Source organism: Dufourea novaeangliae, unplaced genomic scaffold (genome assembly GCF_001272555.1).
Source record: "Dufourea novaeangliae isolate 0120121106 unplaced genomic scaffold, ASM127255v1 scaffold101, whole genome shotgun sequence".
In the NCBI taxonomy this organism is placed as follows: domain Eukaryota; kingdom Metazoa; phylum Arthropoda; class Insecta; order Hymenoptera; family Halictidae; genus Dufourea; species Dufourea novaeangliae.
This window is the reverse complement of record NW_015373989.1, coordinates 512,924-525,667: the sequence shown is the minus strand read 5'-3', so window position 1 is coordinate 525,667 and position 12,744 is coordinate 512,924. Positions and strand designations below refer to the sequence as shown.

Here is a 12,744-nt window from a genome sequence, read left to right as displayed (position 1 = left end):
AAATATAGTGACGTAAAATGGACGTTAGTTTTTTTTTATCTTCTAAAGATATTTGTGAAAATGCAGGACCTCGTTCAGCGTGTCTGATCGAGTTCAACGTCAATTTTGACCCTGGATCGCATAATTTTTTTTCCGTTTACAGACAACGTATTTTTTTGTTTATGCTTGTTATTTAATACTAGATGTGCACAGTTATTTTTGTTCTCTATATCGCCTAACATTGCTTACAGTTCCCGTAACAATTTAGAGTGCATGCTGAAACGACGTAATGGCGATATAGCTAGAATAATCCTTTTATAATCCCTCAATTCTTTGCAGATGAACAGTGTATGTAAGTTGTCATTCAGCATGCAATACCAAATTCAGGGTGTAAGCGCGTTAAAGACTGAGCCGCTTCGTTTGTCAAGTATAATTACACGTTATTAATTAACATAAAAAAAAAAGAAATGTAACTAATCAGGCTTTTTAATAATAGTATTACGAGAAAACAATAAACTCAGTAAATAATGAATACATTATTACATATACGACTTTTTCATTACCAAATAATGTATGCTTTCCTTGTATCTGCAATTTTTTTTCGTCTTCTCATTTTATATGCAATATATCGTTAACTTCCTCGATATCTATTATATTCTCACATTGCGTCCATTAGCGGTACTTTACAATAAAGTCCTACATTTATAATGAAGATGAAACGAATGAATAAAAAAAAAAAAAGAAAAAAAATGACAAGTCTGAAAGTTTGTATACCCTTAAACTAAAACGTCCAAGGCTTCCCGTTTCAGCAATATAATATTATGTTTATGGTATAATACAATTAGGAAAGACATTAATTATTAGGTTTAATGTAGTACAACCATATAGAAATCTTGTCTCGTACATCGTCAACGTAAATCACTGTATATCTTTTCTCGGTTGACTCGTAATGGTGTATGTTTCTTTCTAGCATTTTTTTTTTGTTTTCTTTTAAACAAAATATTAAATTATTCCTGTCGATGGTTCAAGATTACAAGGAATCTAGCGCAAGTGTTTTCACGTCTCCTAAACATGACAAGACAGGCACTTTATAGTGTCACAAAAATGCTCCTATATCTGAACCTTGTTTTAAAATTTCGTCGCTTATCCCGTTCATTTCTTTGCAAGACACGTCGAGGACATTTTTTTTTTCTTCATTTCACGACTTGTATTCGGAGAACACACACGTGTTGACTGGACCGATTGTCCATAGATAGAAAGATGCTTTTAATAATTAATATATTTTCAGTAACAAGGTCAATGTCTCAACATGTCTCTCATCGTCGATGCAAATGAGAAAAAGTACTTATTGTTTTATCCTTACGATTAAAAATTAATTAGCTTTAAATAAGACTCGCCCGTACGGTTTGAATTCATCATAGACTTTCCTCGCAAGGTGAAATCAATTTTTCTTAGAAATTATATACATATTTTAAACGTAATCCAAAGACCTGCAATATGTCCGAATCTTCGAAATATCCGTGAAACAACTTCATAACTTAATACAACACGCATTTGAACGTCAGCTAACCATTCGTGCGACAAGAACGCGATATCTCTTCGGAACGTTTAAAACAAGTTAGGCTATATCGCTTATTTATATCTACGTCATACTGACAGATTAAAGACTGAAAAAACATATTGCTCTGGCTCTCCGTAACTTCGTTCGAAAAATATAAGTCTGACACGAAGACCAATTTTTTTTTCTTTCTTTTTCTTCCTACGATTTCTTGTTAAACCATAATAATGTATTAGAATAGGTCCTATGTACTTGTTCACATTTGTTTTACGGTATTATCTAATAAGGTTCTCGCTATAAATAACGTATGTTTGTAGCTAACTCTGATCTTCAATTTTTAGAGTCAGTAATACTAGTTTGTTTTTTTTTTTTATATCTTTAGAAAATAACTGACAGTCGCTTGGTAATCCTCGATGACAGTTCTATATTGGCGCAGGAGCTCTCCTCAGGCAACAATCCATTCGTACAACTTTACTTTTTTTTTTTTGCAAACTATTTAAATAAGACGCGGCGAGCTCGTTCCGACCAATAAAGTACTCGTCGAGGAACGCAAGATTTCTGCCGTCAGATCGTTCGCAGTTCTTCTGATTTAACTTTGTCTCCTCGCAACATGCGAGAATCGAGCAATTTAAAAACTTTGAAACCATTTCTCGATACTTCTCAATGTATCGAATAAGTTTTATCTATCTATTACCTATATATATATATATATAAATATGTATATATATGTAATATGCATCTGTCTGTCCTGTTGTGTGTGTATATATATATATATACACATATTTATATAATATGTTTATATATTTATATATATGTTTATTCAATATTTATTATATATTATTGAATTATTGTGCCGTTCCGTTTTGGGAGGGTGATTCATCTTTTTACTCGCAAACTTAATCATTCTGGTCATGCTGCATGGCCAGAAACGCCAATAAGAATTCCGCCGTTAATGACCTTTCGCGGCTTCCTTTGCTGCCATTATTAAAGGTGTTAAGGAAGCAAGCGGCCTTGCTAGTTTCAGAAAAGGATGCTGCAATTCACCGTAAAAGTATACATTTCAATTAAACTGTATTTCATTCGTTAATTTAATACTGATATAGAAAAACCACACCCTATACTTTTGTTTAATACATTATATATACAGAGTGAGTCACTTAAACGTTTGCATTTCAAATATCTTTGTCGTTTTTAAAGATACGTCAAATGTCTGAACGAGAAGGTTAAATGATTCAATGGGGCACATACAATGCCAACAAATTTTTTGTTTTTGTCAGTTTTTTTTTTTTTTTAGAGATATCAAGGTCACCTTAATTTTTTAAAATTATCTTTTCTTTTTTGTTGAATGACCTTGAATAATTATAGTTACTGAATTCCTAATGAAAGGGACTATCCTTGTAGGTGTTTAAAAAATGGTTATTCCATTTTTAAAAATGAATGTGACATTGAAATTTCTAAAAAAAATGACAAAAACAAAAATTTTTTATACCGTGTGAACCCCATTGAACCATTCAACTTTGTCCTTAACACATTTGATGTATCTTTAAAAACAACAGACATTTGAGGTGCAAACGTTAGGTGACTCACTCTGTCTATACAGGGTGGGGCATTTAAACGGGAACACCTAAATATCTACGTTATTATTACTTCTATGAAAAAATTCCAGAGGATAAAGTTTCACTGTTTCAAGGGGCTAATGCATTGATGAAAAACATTTTTTCTCATGGTTATTTTTTTATATAAGTTTCAAAATTAATTCGTGAACCAGTACTTGTTCCACGACGTTAGGAGATATTAACGTAAATATCTTGAGAACAGATGAGCGAAACGATACATTTTCCAGGTGGTCAAATTTGTAATTTCACCTTCTATAAGAGTATAAACGAAAAAATATGATTCCATTAAAAAAAAAATCCGGTGACCTTGAAATCGTGTAAAAAAAAAAAAAAATGTTCTTCATCAATGGATTAGCCCCTTGAGACAGTGCAACTTTATCCTCTGGAATTTTTTCATACGACCAATAGTAACGTAGATATTTAGATGTTCCCATTTAAATGCCCCACCCTATATATATTGTTGGAATTACCTTGAGTAGTTCTGAAGCTGCCGATCGTTTCTCCACTTCAACTTCTAGACATTGATCCAAGAAGTCTTGAAAAATTGCCGATAATTTCTCCTTCTCTTTAATTTCAGGCTTGCCATTTGTTGCAATCAAATACAGCGCCCTCAATGGATTTTCATTTAAATATGGTGGTTCTCCTTCGATCATTTCTATGGCCATTATACCCAACGACCAAATATCAACCTTGAAATTTGAATTTACCAGATGAATATAACGCGCCAAGCTTATCGTACTCTTTATTTTGTTAAACATGTTTACCTTCGGACCGTACTGTTTTCTTGTAACTACTTCCGGTGCCATCCAATATGGTGTACCAACCATGGTAGTCCGTTTACTTTGTTCCGGCGAGATTTGCGCACAAAATCCGAAGTCTGTTAGTTTCACCCCGCCGTCTAATCCAAGCAGGATATTGTCAGATTTAATGTCTCTGTGTATAACTTGATTACAGTGAAGGAACTCCAAAGCTTGTAGAACTTCTCTACATACAGCTGCTATTTGACCCTCGTCCATACAAGTCTCAGTCACAACGTCTGTCAAACTACCACCGGGCAAATATTCCATGACTACCCATAATTCTTCCCCTACGAGGTAACTGTCCAAATAATTCACAACATTCGGATGTTTGTTCTCCCGCATTACTAATATTTCATTTATTATCAGCTCTTTCTTCGGTTGCTGTGAAAGATTCATCTGTTTTATCGCGACTTCCATCCCTGTCGATGTTTCAATCGCCGTATATACGGTTCCGGAAGCACTAGAAGATAGACGTGACAAATCTTTACATGTATCAGGACACGATATTCTTAACACTAGGTTTACGAGACGCGTCATTTTAACGCATTTCGAATGCCTTCCAATTTCTATTCTATCTGTACGGATACGCCATAACTTGATGCTATCGTAAATTGAGTATTAAAAAAATTAAGTTGTTTTTTTAAAGAAAATATGCGGTTTCGTTGACGCGTGTTCGTAGAGATAAAAGTACAAGAAATGTCCGTAAACCTAGCGTTAAACGAAACATTATGTTGTGAACTTACCCTTGTCCTATTTTTTCCATTTTTGTATACTTTCTATTAGGATCTCCTACGCTTACAATTGTTCTCAGCTTCTCTAATATTTCGTCGTCCGACATTTTTTTCTTTCTAGCTTTGTCGCTTTGCGCCGGTCTCGTTTGATCGGTCGTTGTCGATGTAGGAGTTGCTTGATTTTTGTTTCTATCCAGTTGCGATTGATGCGGTTGTTGCGGTGTTCCATTCCGTTGAGGTGAACCTAGCGTGGTAGTTATCGGCGGCGGTGGTTCTTCTTCTATAGGCTTTGTATACTGTTGCAACGAATGTACATGTTTTAAACAGATACGTGATAGTGCAAGCGATAGTACAAACTTTCGACACTTTTGTCTCTATATACAAGGGATTATTTACTTACAATTGATTTTGTACGTTCCGGTCTTGCAGAAATCGGCGGTGGCGGAGGTTCATCCTCTTGTTCAGAACTAGTTGCGCAAGCGTCTGTTGGCGTACTACTCGGACTACTGCTACTAACTCTGTAATTTTATTGTTTCTCAACGAATATTTAATCATACAGGTTGTCGATGTCGGTCAAAAAGTGTAAAAGACTCACCTGCTGAGCGAATGCTGCGAATGGGAACTTCCAGAAGCTTGTGACATTGCTTGCCCACGAATACTTCCCACTCCTGTACCAACACCTATACCCATGCTTCTAGGACTACTCGCTCTTTCAATGGGAGCTTAAAGCGTAATTACAATTTTTCGATTTATGCACATGATAAATTACAATGCGAATAGTATAAATTTATCTTTACGGAAGCATTAACTTACCAACTACTCCAACCATTTTTGTTGTTGTCATGTACTTAGAACCTTTTGTTTCTTTACTGCTACTATCATACCAGTTTAATACATCTAATACAGCCTGCGGATTCTTCTTCTGCTCCTGTTTACTGATGTTGCTGGACATGAGCAGCCTTGCCCACGCTTCTGGCATTCCCTAGGATGAAAGATTATGTTTCAAAAATATCGTTATTGACGTCGTCTAAATGTATTTAACGGGGGAAGAAATAAGTGATACGGGATGTATTATTCGCAGAGATTAATTCTCTAAGTTCTTAGAAACTAAGAGAACATCGTGCAAATATAAAATATACTTGAGAATCCAATCCACGTGTGGGAAGAAACAGTAAGGATTTTAAGCATTCAAACCAATGTCCGATTTCATTTTGCAAGAAAGCAATAATATCAAATGCAACGTCGACTAAAGCGTGTATTAATCTACTGAAGCGGCTAGGTCTGTAAACTATTATAAACTCTAAATTTTGAATAAACAAAAAATGAAACGATAACGTAATTCCGTTAACCGCAACAGAAACAAACAGTTAAATCATGTGTTATTGTATAATAAGAAATGCAGGCACACTATTCTCGTGGTCATTTAAAGTTACTTACTTTTAATGGCAGCTTGAAAGAAATACGTGTTTAGTTAGTTTTTCATGTGAAAAAATAATAGGTATAAGAAGCATCTGACAAATTACCAAATTACTTTTCCACAATGTCCATACATATGTGATTCAGGTGGTGAAAATTTCATTTCTTTTAGGTACGGAAAATCCATCGATATCTTGTATCTTTTTTTCAGGAACAAAGTTGCTTGTATTAATCTTTACCAATACATTACAGGTCATCCATAGAACTGTATGTAACTTACAAATGAATACATATTTTAATATGTAGTATGTAATATGTGTGAATGAAATTACCAGTATTAAAGTAAGATATCAATTGTAAGAAAGAATAAATTGAAGGTTTTATCAATTTTAACTATTATAATGTGTTACGCCCTCTATAAAATAAATCTAATGTAATATGGTGGCAAACAATTTTAATTGTAAATTCTCATTTAATAGTATTATATTACAAAGAATGTTTTTTTTTGGTAATACTTATTTTTTATAAACAGTGGAATCATTCATCTAACCAGTAATGTATTGATATAAAATAATGTTATGTTTGTAAAGTGTTTGTTTGGATACTCCGTACCATTGTATAATAGCAAAGCAGGAAGCGAGTGCACTTTGAACAATAGTAACAAATTGTAGACAACAAAAAATTTACCGTAAATTCGCCAGTGACTGCATCGAATCCAACATGTACTGTGTGTTCAAAATTGGTGGGATAACTGATGTTGGGTTTGTCCTTGTTCTCTTTAACCTTCATTTTGCTTTTTAATGTTTTTTTCTTACGTTCATCAGAATCAGGTTCTTTTGGCAATGGACGCATGTCCACTGGTAAATTAGGTGCTAATTCACCCCTGAAACATTTTATCATTAAGTATACAAATTTATCGTTAAGTATTGATCAAACATTATAAAGTTCTCTCATGCTTGAACATATATTTCTAAATATTCTATATACAAATAATAGTTAAAGATTAACATCCATATTTCTATATATGTTAAATTAAAAATACATTATTTAAAATAGAAGGTATAATGGACAATAATTTTATAATTTCCATATTTAATATACCAATTTTAAATAATATGTAACTGGTAGTAAATATTAAAATAAAACTCTATATATGTTATTTATAAATCATTGATATGTAACTACCGTGTATGATACATTTTACTTATGCATTGCATTATAGTTTGTCTACATGCAGAGACTTAAAAGGATGGTCTCCCACAACAGAATGTCATTGCATCTGAACTGTAGGATTTTATTTTTAGCAACCACTAAATTAGTCTGTTCTTCTATTTTAGGGGGATGCAGGACTCGGTATATTTTAAAGAAAATAATAAGAATTCTGTGTACGATAAAGTCATATTGGTTCTCAATATATATGAATGTGAATGTTGCTCTGATATCTTATTTATAATTTCAAATACATACGATAACAGAAATAAATTCAGTATACATTTCAAATGACAAGTAATAATTTGTACTTAGATTAAAAATTCCTGTTATTAACCAAGCACGAGGTCCTATACAGTCGTAAATCTTATAACGTAAGACTTACCTGTTCGAAGTGAGTCGCACAGGAGGTGCAGGGGGTTTGTCTTCTTCATCTGACATGTTGTCTTTGCTTCTGTCCCTTTGTTGCCAGTCTATTCTATGTTGCAGGCAACTGTGCTTCCTTCCTTAAAACACTTGTATTACTCTGTTTTGCCTCCTGCCCACACGACTGGCTCGGTCCTCGTGTTGACGTTCTGATAATACTCCGAAAGAAGAAATACTAAGGGTTTGAATCACAGTGAATACCGAATCTATTTTGTTGACAAGACCACCACCAGCTTGTCTGCTGGGAGCATAAGATTCGAAGAGCCATTCACTCCTATTATCACGAGGAGAGGTGACTTTTTGCTTTACGATCCAGACCGTTGTCTGACCAATGTTTCCGATACCGGCTCCCTGTATCACGAGCACGGATGGAAAGGTTTCCGACGAGCGTTGGAGGACATGAAACGGGGACCCGAGGAAGAGTGCCCCTCCTCGTGGGTGACAGTTTCGTAAAGCTAATCGACGGGGTGCTCGCCTTTATGGTATTCCTCGATCGCGAATTATAGTCAACTCGTAGCAGCGTCCTCGTATCGGGTCAATGTCGTGCGAGTTAGCAGCGTAAGGTGTACACGAAAACGGGGGACAGACGGGCGCCTCCGAAGCGTGATTCACGCACGGGTGCAGGGACACCGCGCCGCATCCACGGAATCCCTCTCCGCCTCGACTCGCGCCGCGCCGACTTTCCGTGCCGACCTCCCTTGGTGTATTGTGATTTCTCCTTTCGTTCTCTCGCGGATTTCGTCTCGCCTCCTTCCCCGTTTTTTTCCTGTCCACTCTCTCGAACGGGCAAAAAAATACGATTATATATCGTATATATATATATATATCCTATGGGTATGTATGTACATATATATGGCGCCGCTTTATCCACACGTCCGTGATGTGCCGCGTTCGGGCACGGCGGAGGCGGAACCACGCGGCGCTTCGAAGTTTTATCAATGGCACCTCATTTCGTACGTGTAATCGACGGCCCGATGTCGAGAAATCACTTCCCGTAGTGCTCCACGAATATTCGAGGTTGATAAAGAGTCTGAATCACCCACCGCCACCACCGTGGTCCTATGCCACTGCACAGTGCCCTCCACTGGACACACACACCGTTCACTCCCCCACCTTTTCAACGCGTTTGCCCTGTTTCTCTCTTTTTCCGCTGTTTCACACGGCTTGTCCTCTTTCTCTCTATCCTTCGCACGCTATCTATCACCTTGCATACTCGCAAGGTCTCCGATCATTAGCGCGTAGACTCATTTACTATCACCCACACGAATTATTCCTGATTCGCCGCGACACGGCTGACTGCATGCGTGTGTGTATCCTGTCTGCTGTGTGCGCACATTTTTTCAAAAAAAGTTTAGAATAATATAAGTTGTGGCGGTGGTAATACTGCAATCGAATCAATTACAGGTCAGCCAACATATTCAAAACAAAGATTGTCCGTTCGTTACTATATGGTTTTATGGATTAACGTTTTTCATTGGTTTAAAATCAATTCTTTTTTTTCTTTTGAAAAGGTGAACAAAAAGCATGCATGTTTGATGCATTTCATAAAGTTCTATTCACAATTCTGTGGGTAGATACGAAGTTGGCACAGTGGATGTTTACTTTGCTTAGTTTGTGATTTCGTATTTCGGTAGTTTAATCGTGACAAATTAAGGGTACAAATAAACTTATTGAATTGGTAAAAATATTTACAAAAAATACATATTACACGTTGTTTCTTTCGTTTACGGTTTAATAAATGAAATCACAGACTTGTTCTGTGATCGGACATTAGTAGTAGAACATCCTCTCTGCGCCATCTACGGCAAAATTCCTAAGCTACTAGGCAACTAGTGCCACAGACAAGATATAGAACAGACCTAACATCTTACCACCGAGTAGGTATAGGATAGACCTATCATCTTATGGGACTTCGTGTCTCATGTTCTGAAATACCGATCGTGTAAAAAGTCAGGGATTTTCTGCTGCCCTCTACGTTATGAGAACGGTTAAGTTTACAACATTTTTAATGGTTAAAGTTACTACGTAACTCAACTAGTCCAACTCCTACCATGGGGGGAAATCAATATTATTGACATTATGGAACATTTTTTTGTTTGCAGCTAATTTTGAAACGAACTACGTGATCATTTTGTCATACACAGGTGTTTATAACTGGTGATGAATGAATTGTTATTGTTAGTCTTGTCTTGTCAAAAGTGAATGATAATTACTTCGGAGGTTTTTTTTTTTTTATTTTATTATTAATAATTCCATGATATATGTATATTGCATATATTTGTAGCATCCTGAAAACGGGTATTAACGAGCCATTCCACGCCGAAACGCACAGAACTGCGATCTTAATGACCGATTTTTTTTGAATTTGCAGCATTTGTTGATAACCACAAGAAACTAAATTGTGTAAAATTTTAGTTTCTAATCTTGAACCGTTTCCGAGAATTTTCTTTGCGGTAATACCTTACCGTACTGAGCCATCTCGTGGTCGCAGAATTCCGGGAATCGGGTGACGTCACGGCGTGCGAGCGAGAGCGGTAGAGCGAGCCGCGGTATCGGTGCTCTCCGTCGGTGTTGACGGGTGCCGAGGAATTTCGGTGGTCTATGGGAGGGAGGTGTGCGAGCGAGAGAGTACGGTAGAGCGTGCCGAGTATCGGTGCTCTCCGTCGATCCAACGCGCTAGTGAGTTGCGTCACCCAGTTTATTGACTTAGCCGTGTACGCCGTGTACCAAGGTCGTACCATCCCGTGCAGGTCTGTGCTTGCTTCCTCACTTTGTCGTGAACCGTCGCGGAGGGTGGTCGCGCGTCTCATACTCGTCCTTTCTCTTGTTACTAACCCATTGTTTGTTGCAGGCATTCGACAACCATCAATTTATTTACTGTGCATATTGTTGTGTCCCCTCTCTTGTTACTAATCCCTTATATGTTACAGATGTTCGAGAACCATTGGCTTCGATATTTATCTTCTTATGTACTGTGATTCATTTAATGTGATTTATTTACTGTGCATATTATTTATTTATTTACTGTGCATGTTACTAATCTATATACTGTGCATATTGTTGTGTCCCCTCTCTTGTTACTAATTCCTTGTATGTTACAGATGTTCGAGAACCATTGGCTTCGATATTTATTTTCTTATTTACTGTGATTTATTTACTGTGCATATTATGTATTCTATGTGTATTGTATAATGAAAAATATTTTTCCAAACAGTTATTCCATCGAAAGAAGACATCGATCAACGTCTACATCTTCAAAGCGTGCGTCTACCACTGCGTTAAGTTACTGTAAGTTAAACTTAAATCATAATTCGATATTCATTGTTATATTCATATTCATCATCACATCGTTTATTATTAATTTTAGTCTATCTATTAATAGACTTAAATTGTGATCAGCCATTGTGCATACCAAGTTATTATTAATTCATTTTGCTCGTTGATTTCTCTACACAGACTTGGGGTATGGGCAGTGGGTCTGTACCTATTATGGTACGGGCAGTGGGCCTGTGCACTAAGACTGTTTGCCGATCCCTCTGGTTTCTATTGAGAAGCCAGATATCGGACGTGTTTAGTCTTTGCCTGGTAAGTAGGATTTGGAGTAAAGGCTCGTGCGCGCCTGGGTACAACGTACCCGCCTACGGAGTAGTCGGGAGTCTGCTCCGTAAAAGGACTCTGTTTTACAGGGGATCTCGCTTGCACTACCATACTTGGTCATGACCTGTGCTCGGGTCTGGTACGTAGGTGACCAGCCCAAAGGGCCTGGAAAGTGAGAGATGGATTCGGGTTTGCGAGGTTGCGCCCGTCTTTCCTATTTTCTTAAACCAGGTTCTGGCGACAACACTTTCATCGCGATACTTGTTCATACTGTAGTTTAACGTGGTTCATCGTAGAATTAATTTTTGGCTTGGTATATTAGGTGCGTAAACGAAATGATCGATGGAACTTTTTCCATTCCGTCTATCTCTTTCGTTTGAGTATTAGCGACTACATTGCGTTAAATTTGTTATTTCGTATTACTAGCATTAATTCGTATTAATTAGAATATTAAGATAATATTAGTTCTAAGCTGAAGAACGAAGACAACCGACGAGGGAACTTAGTTTTTTATAGGTTTAGGCTCAAGAAAGAAGTCATCCGCCGAGGGATTTTAGTATCGGTAGTATTATATAGTTAAGATTTAAGTAATTTATAAGGTTTATTGTGAAAGGTGGGTAGATGTAGAACTTGTGATTCCATCTACTTGCCTTGGGCCTCCACTCGCAGCAACCTCCTCGTGGTGAGGCCTGGGCAATCGGTATTGTCATCGGTAAAGTACTGTAAACTGAAGACAATATCGAGCTAATGGCTGCGAATTTCTAATCTATTTCATAAAACCACGTTCTATATTACATCGAACTAGGATTATTTTAGAAATCGATATGAGATTCAGTGTTCTAAAAATGTCTAGTACTTTGAATGTTATAGAAGATTATTTAGTGGTTCTTGTAATGAAGCTTTATAAATGAATAATTTGTATTTTATCATAAATTATTAAACAACAACCCCGTCTTAGTATTTATGAGAAATATGAAATATGAATTATTTTATTTACATGATTTTAATTACGTTTTGTGCGTAAGTTCAGGACAGAACTGCCCTAGACGAGTGGCGCGAGAAGATTTTGGAATTTGTATTTTCATTAACGAAGTTAGAAACTAGTACTTGTGAGAACGGGCATCATTTTTCTTCGTCACGCATTCAATTCGAAGTTTAAAGAACGTAGAATAATACTCTATAACGGCTGGGAACCAGTAATTACAAGAACATTGTTAAAATCACATTCATTTGCAACGGTTGACACTGTATCTAGTCATGCGTACCCCGTTTAATTTACTTTAGACATAATTTTACTTTACTTTAGACAAGATTAGATTAATCTCCTGTCAGTGGCAATAACAATAAACGACCAGAACACTGTTAAAATCACACTTTATTTGCAACGGTTGACACTGTATCTCGTCATGCGT

At 36.5% G+C, this 12,744-nt stretch overlaps 1 protein-coding gene across 2 annotated transcripts; it reads right to left on the bottom strand.

Moving 5' to 3' along the window:
- Window positions 1–2,369: 2,369 nt before the first annotated feature.
- On the bottom strand, window positions 2,370–9,041 carry LOC107187685 (serine/threonine-protein kinase PAK 3). 2 transcript variants are annotated; one of them, XM_015575833.1, is made up of 9 exons: window positions 7,695–9,041; window positions 6,788–6,983; window positions 5,498–5,666; window positions 5,280–5,406; window positions 5,085–5,202; window positions 4,697–4,980; window positions 3,918–4,413; window positions 3,624–3,842; window positions 2,370–2,570 (listed from the first exon to the last, which is right to left on the bottom strand). In XM_015575833.1, the coding sequence occupies exons 1-9, from the start codon at window positions 7,748–7,750 to the stop codon at window positions 2,487–2,489; spliced, it is 1,749 nt and encodes a 582-aa protein (XP_015431319.1). In that variant the 5' UTR covers window positions 7,751–9,041; the 3' UTR covers window positions 2,370–2,486. The 2 variants fall into 2 exon arrangements, with proteins under 2 accessions (XP_015431319.1, XP_015431320.1); XM_015575834.1 differs by having other exon boundaries at window positions 5,085–5,193.
- Window positions 9,042–12,744: the final 3,703 nt, after the last annotated feature.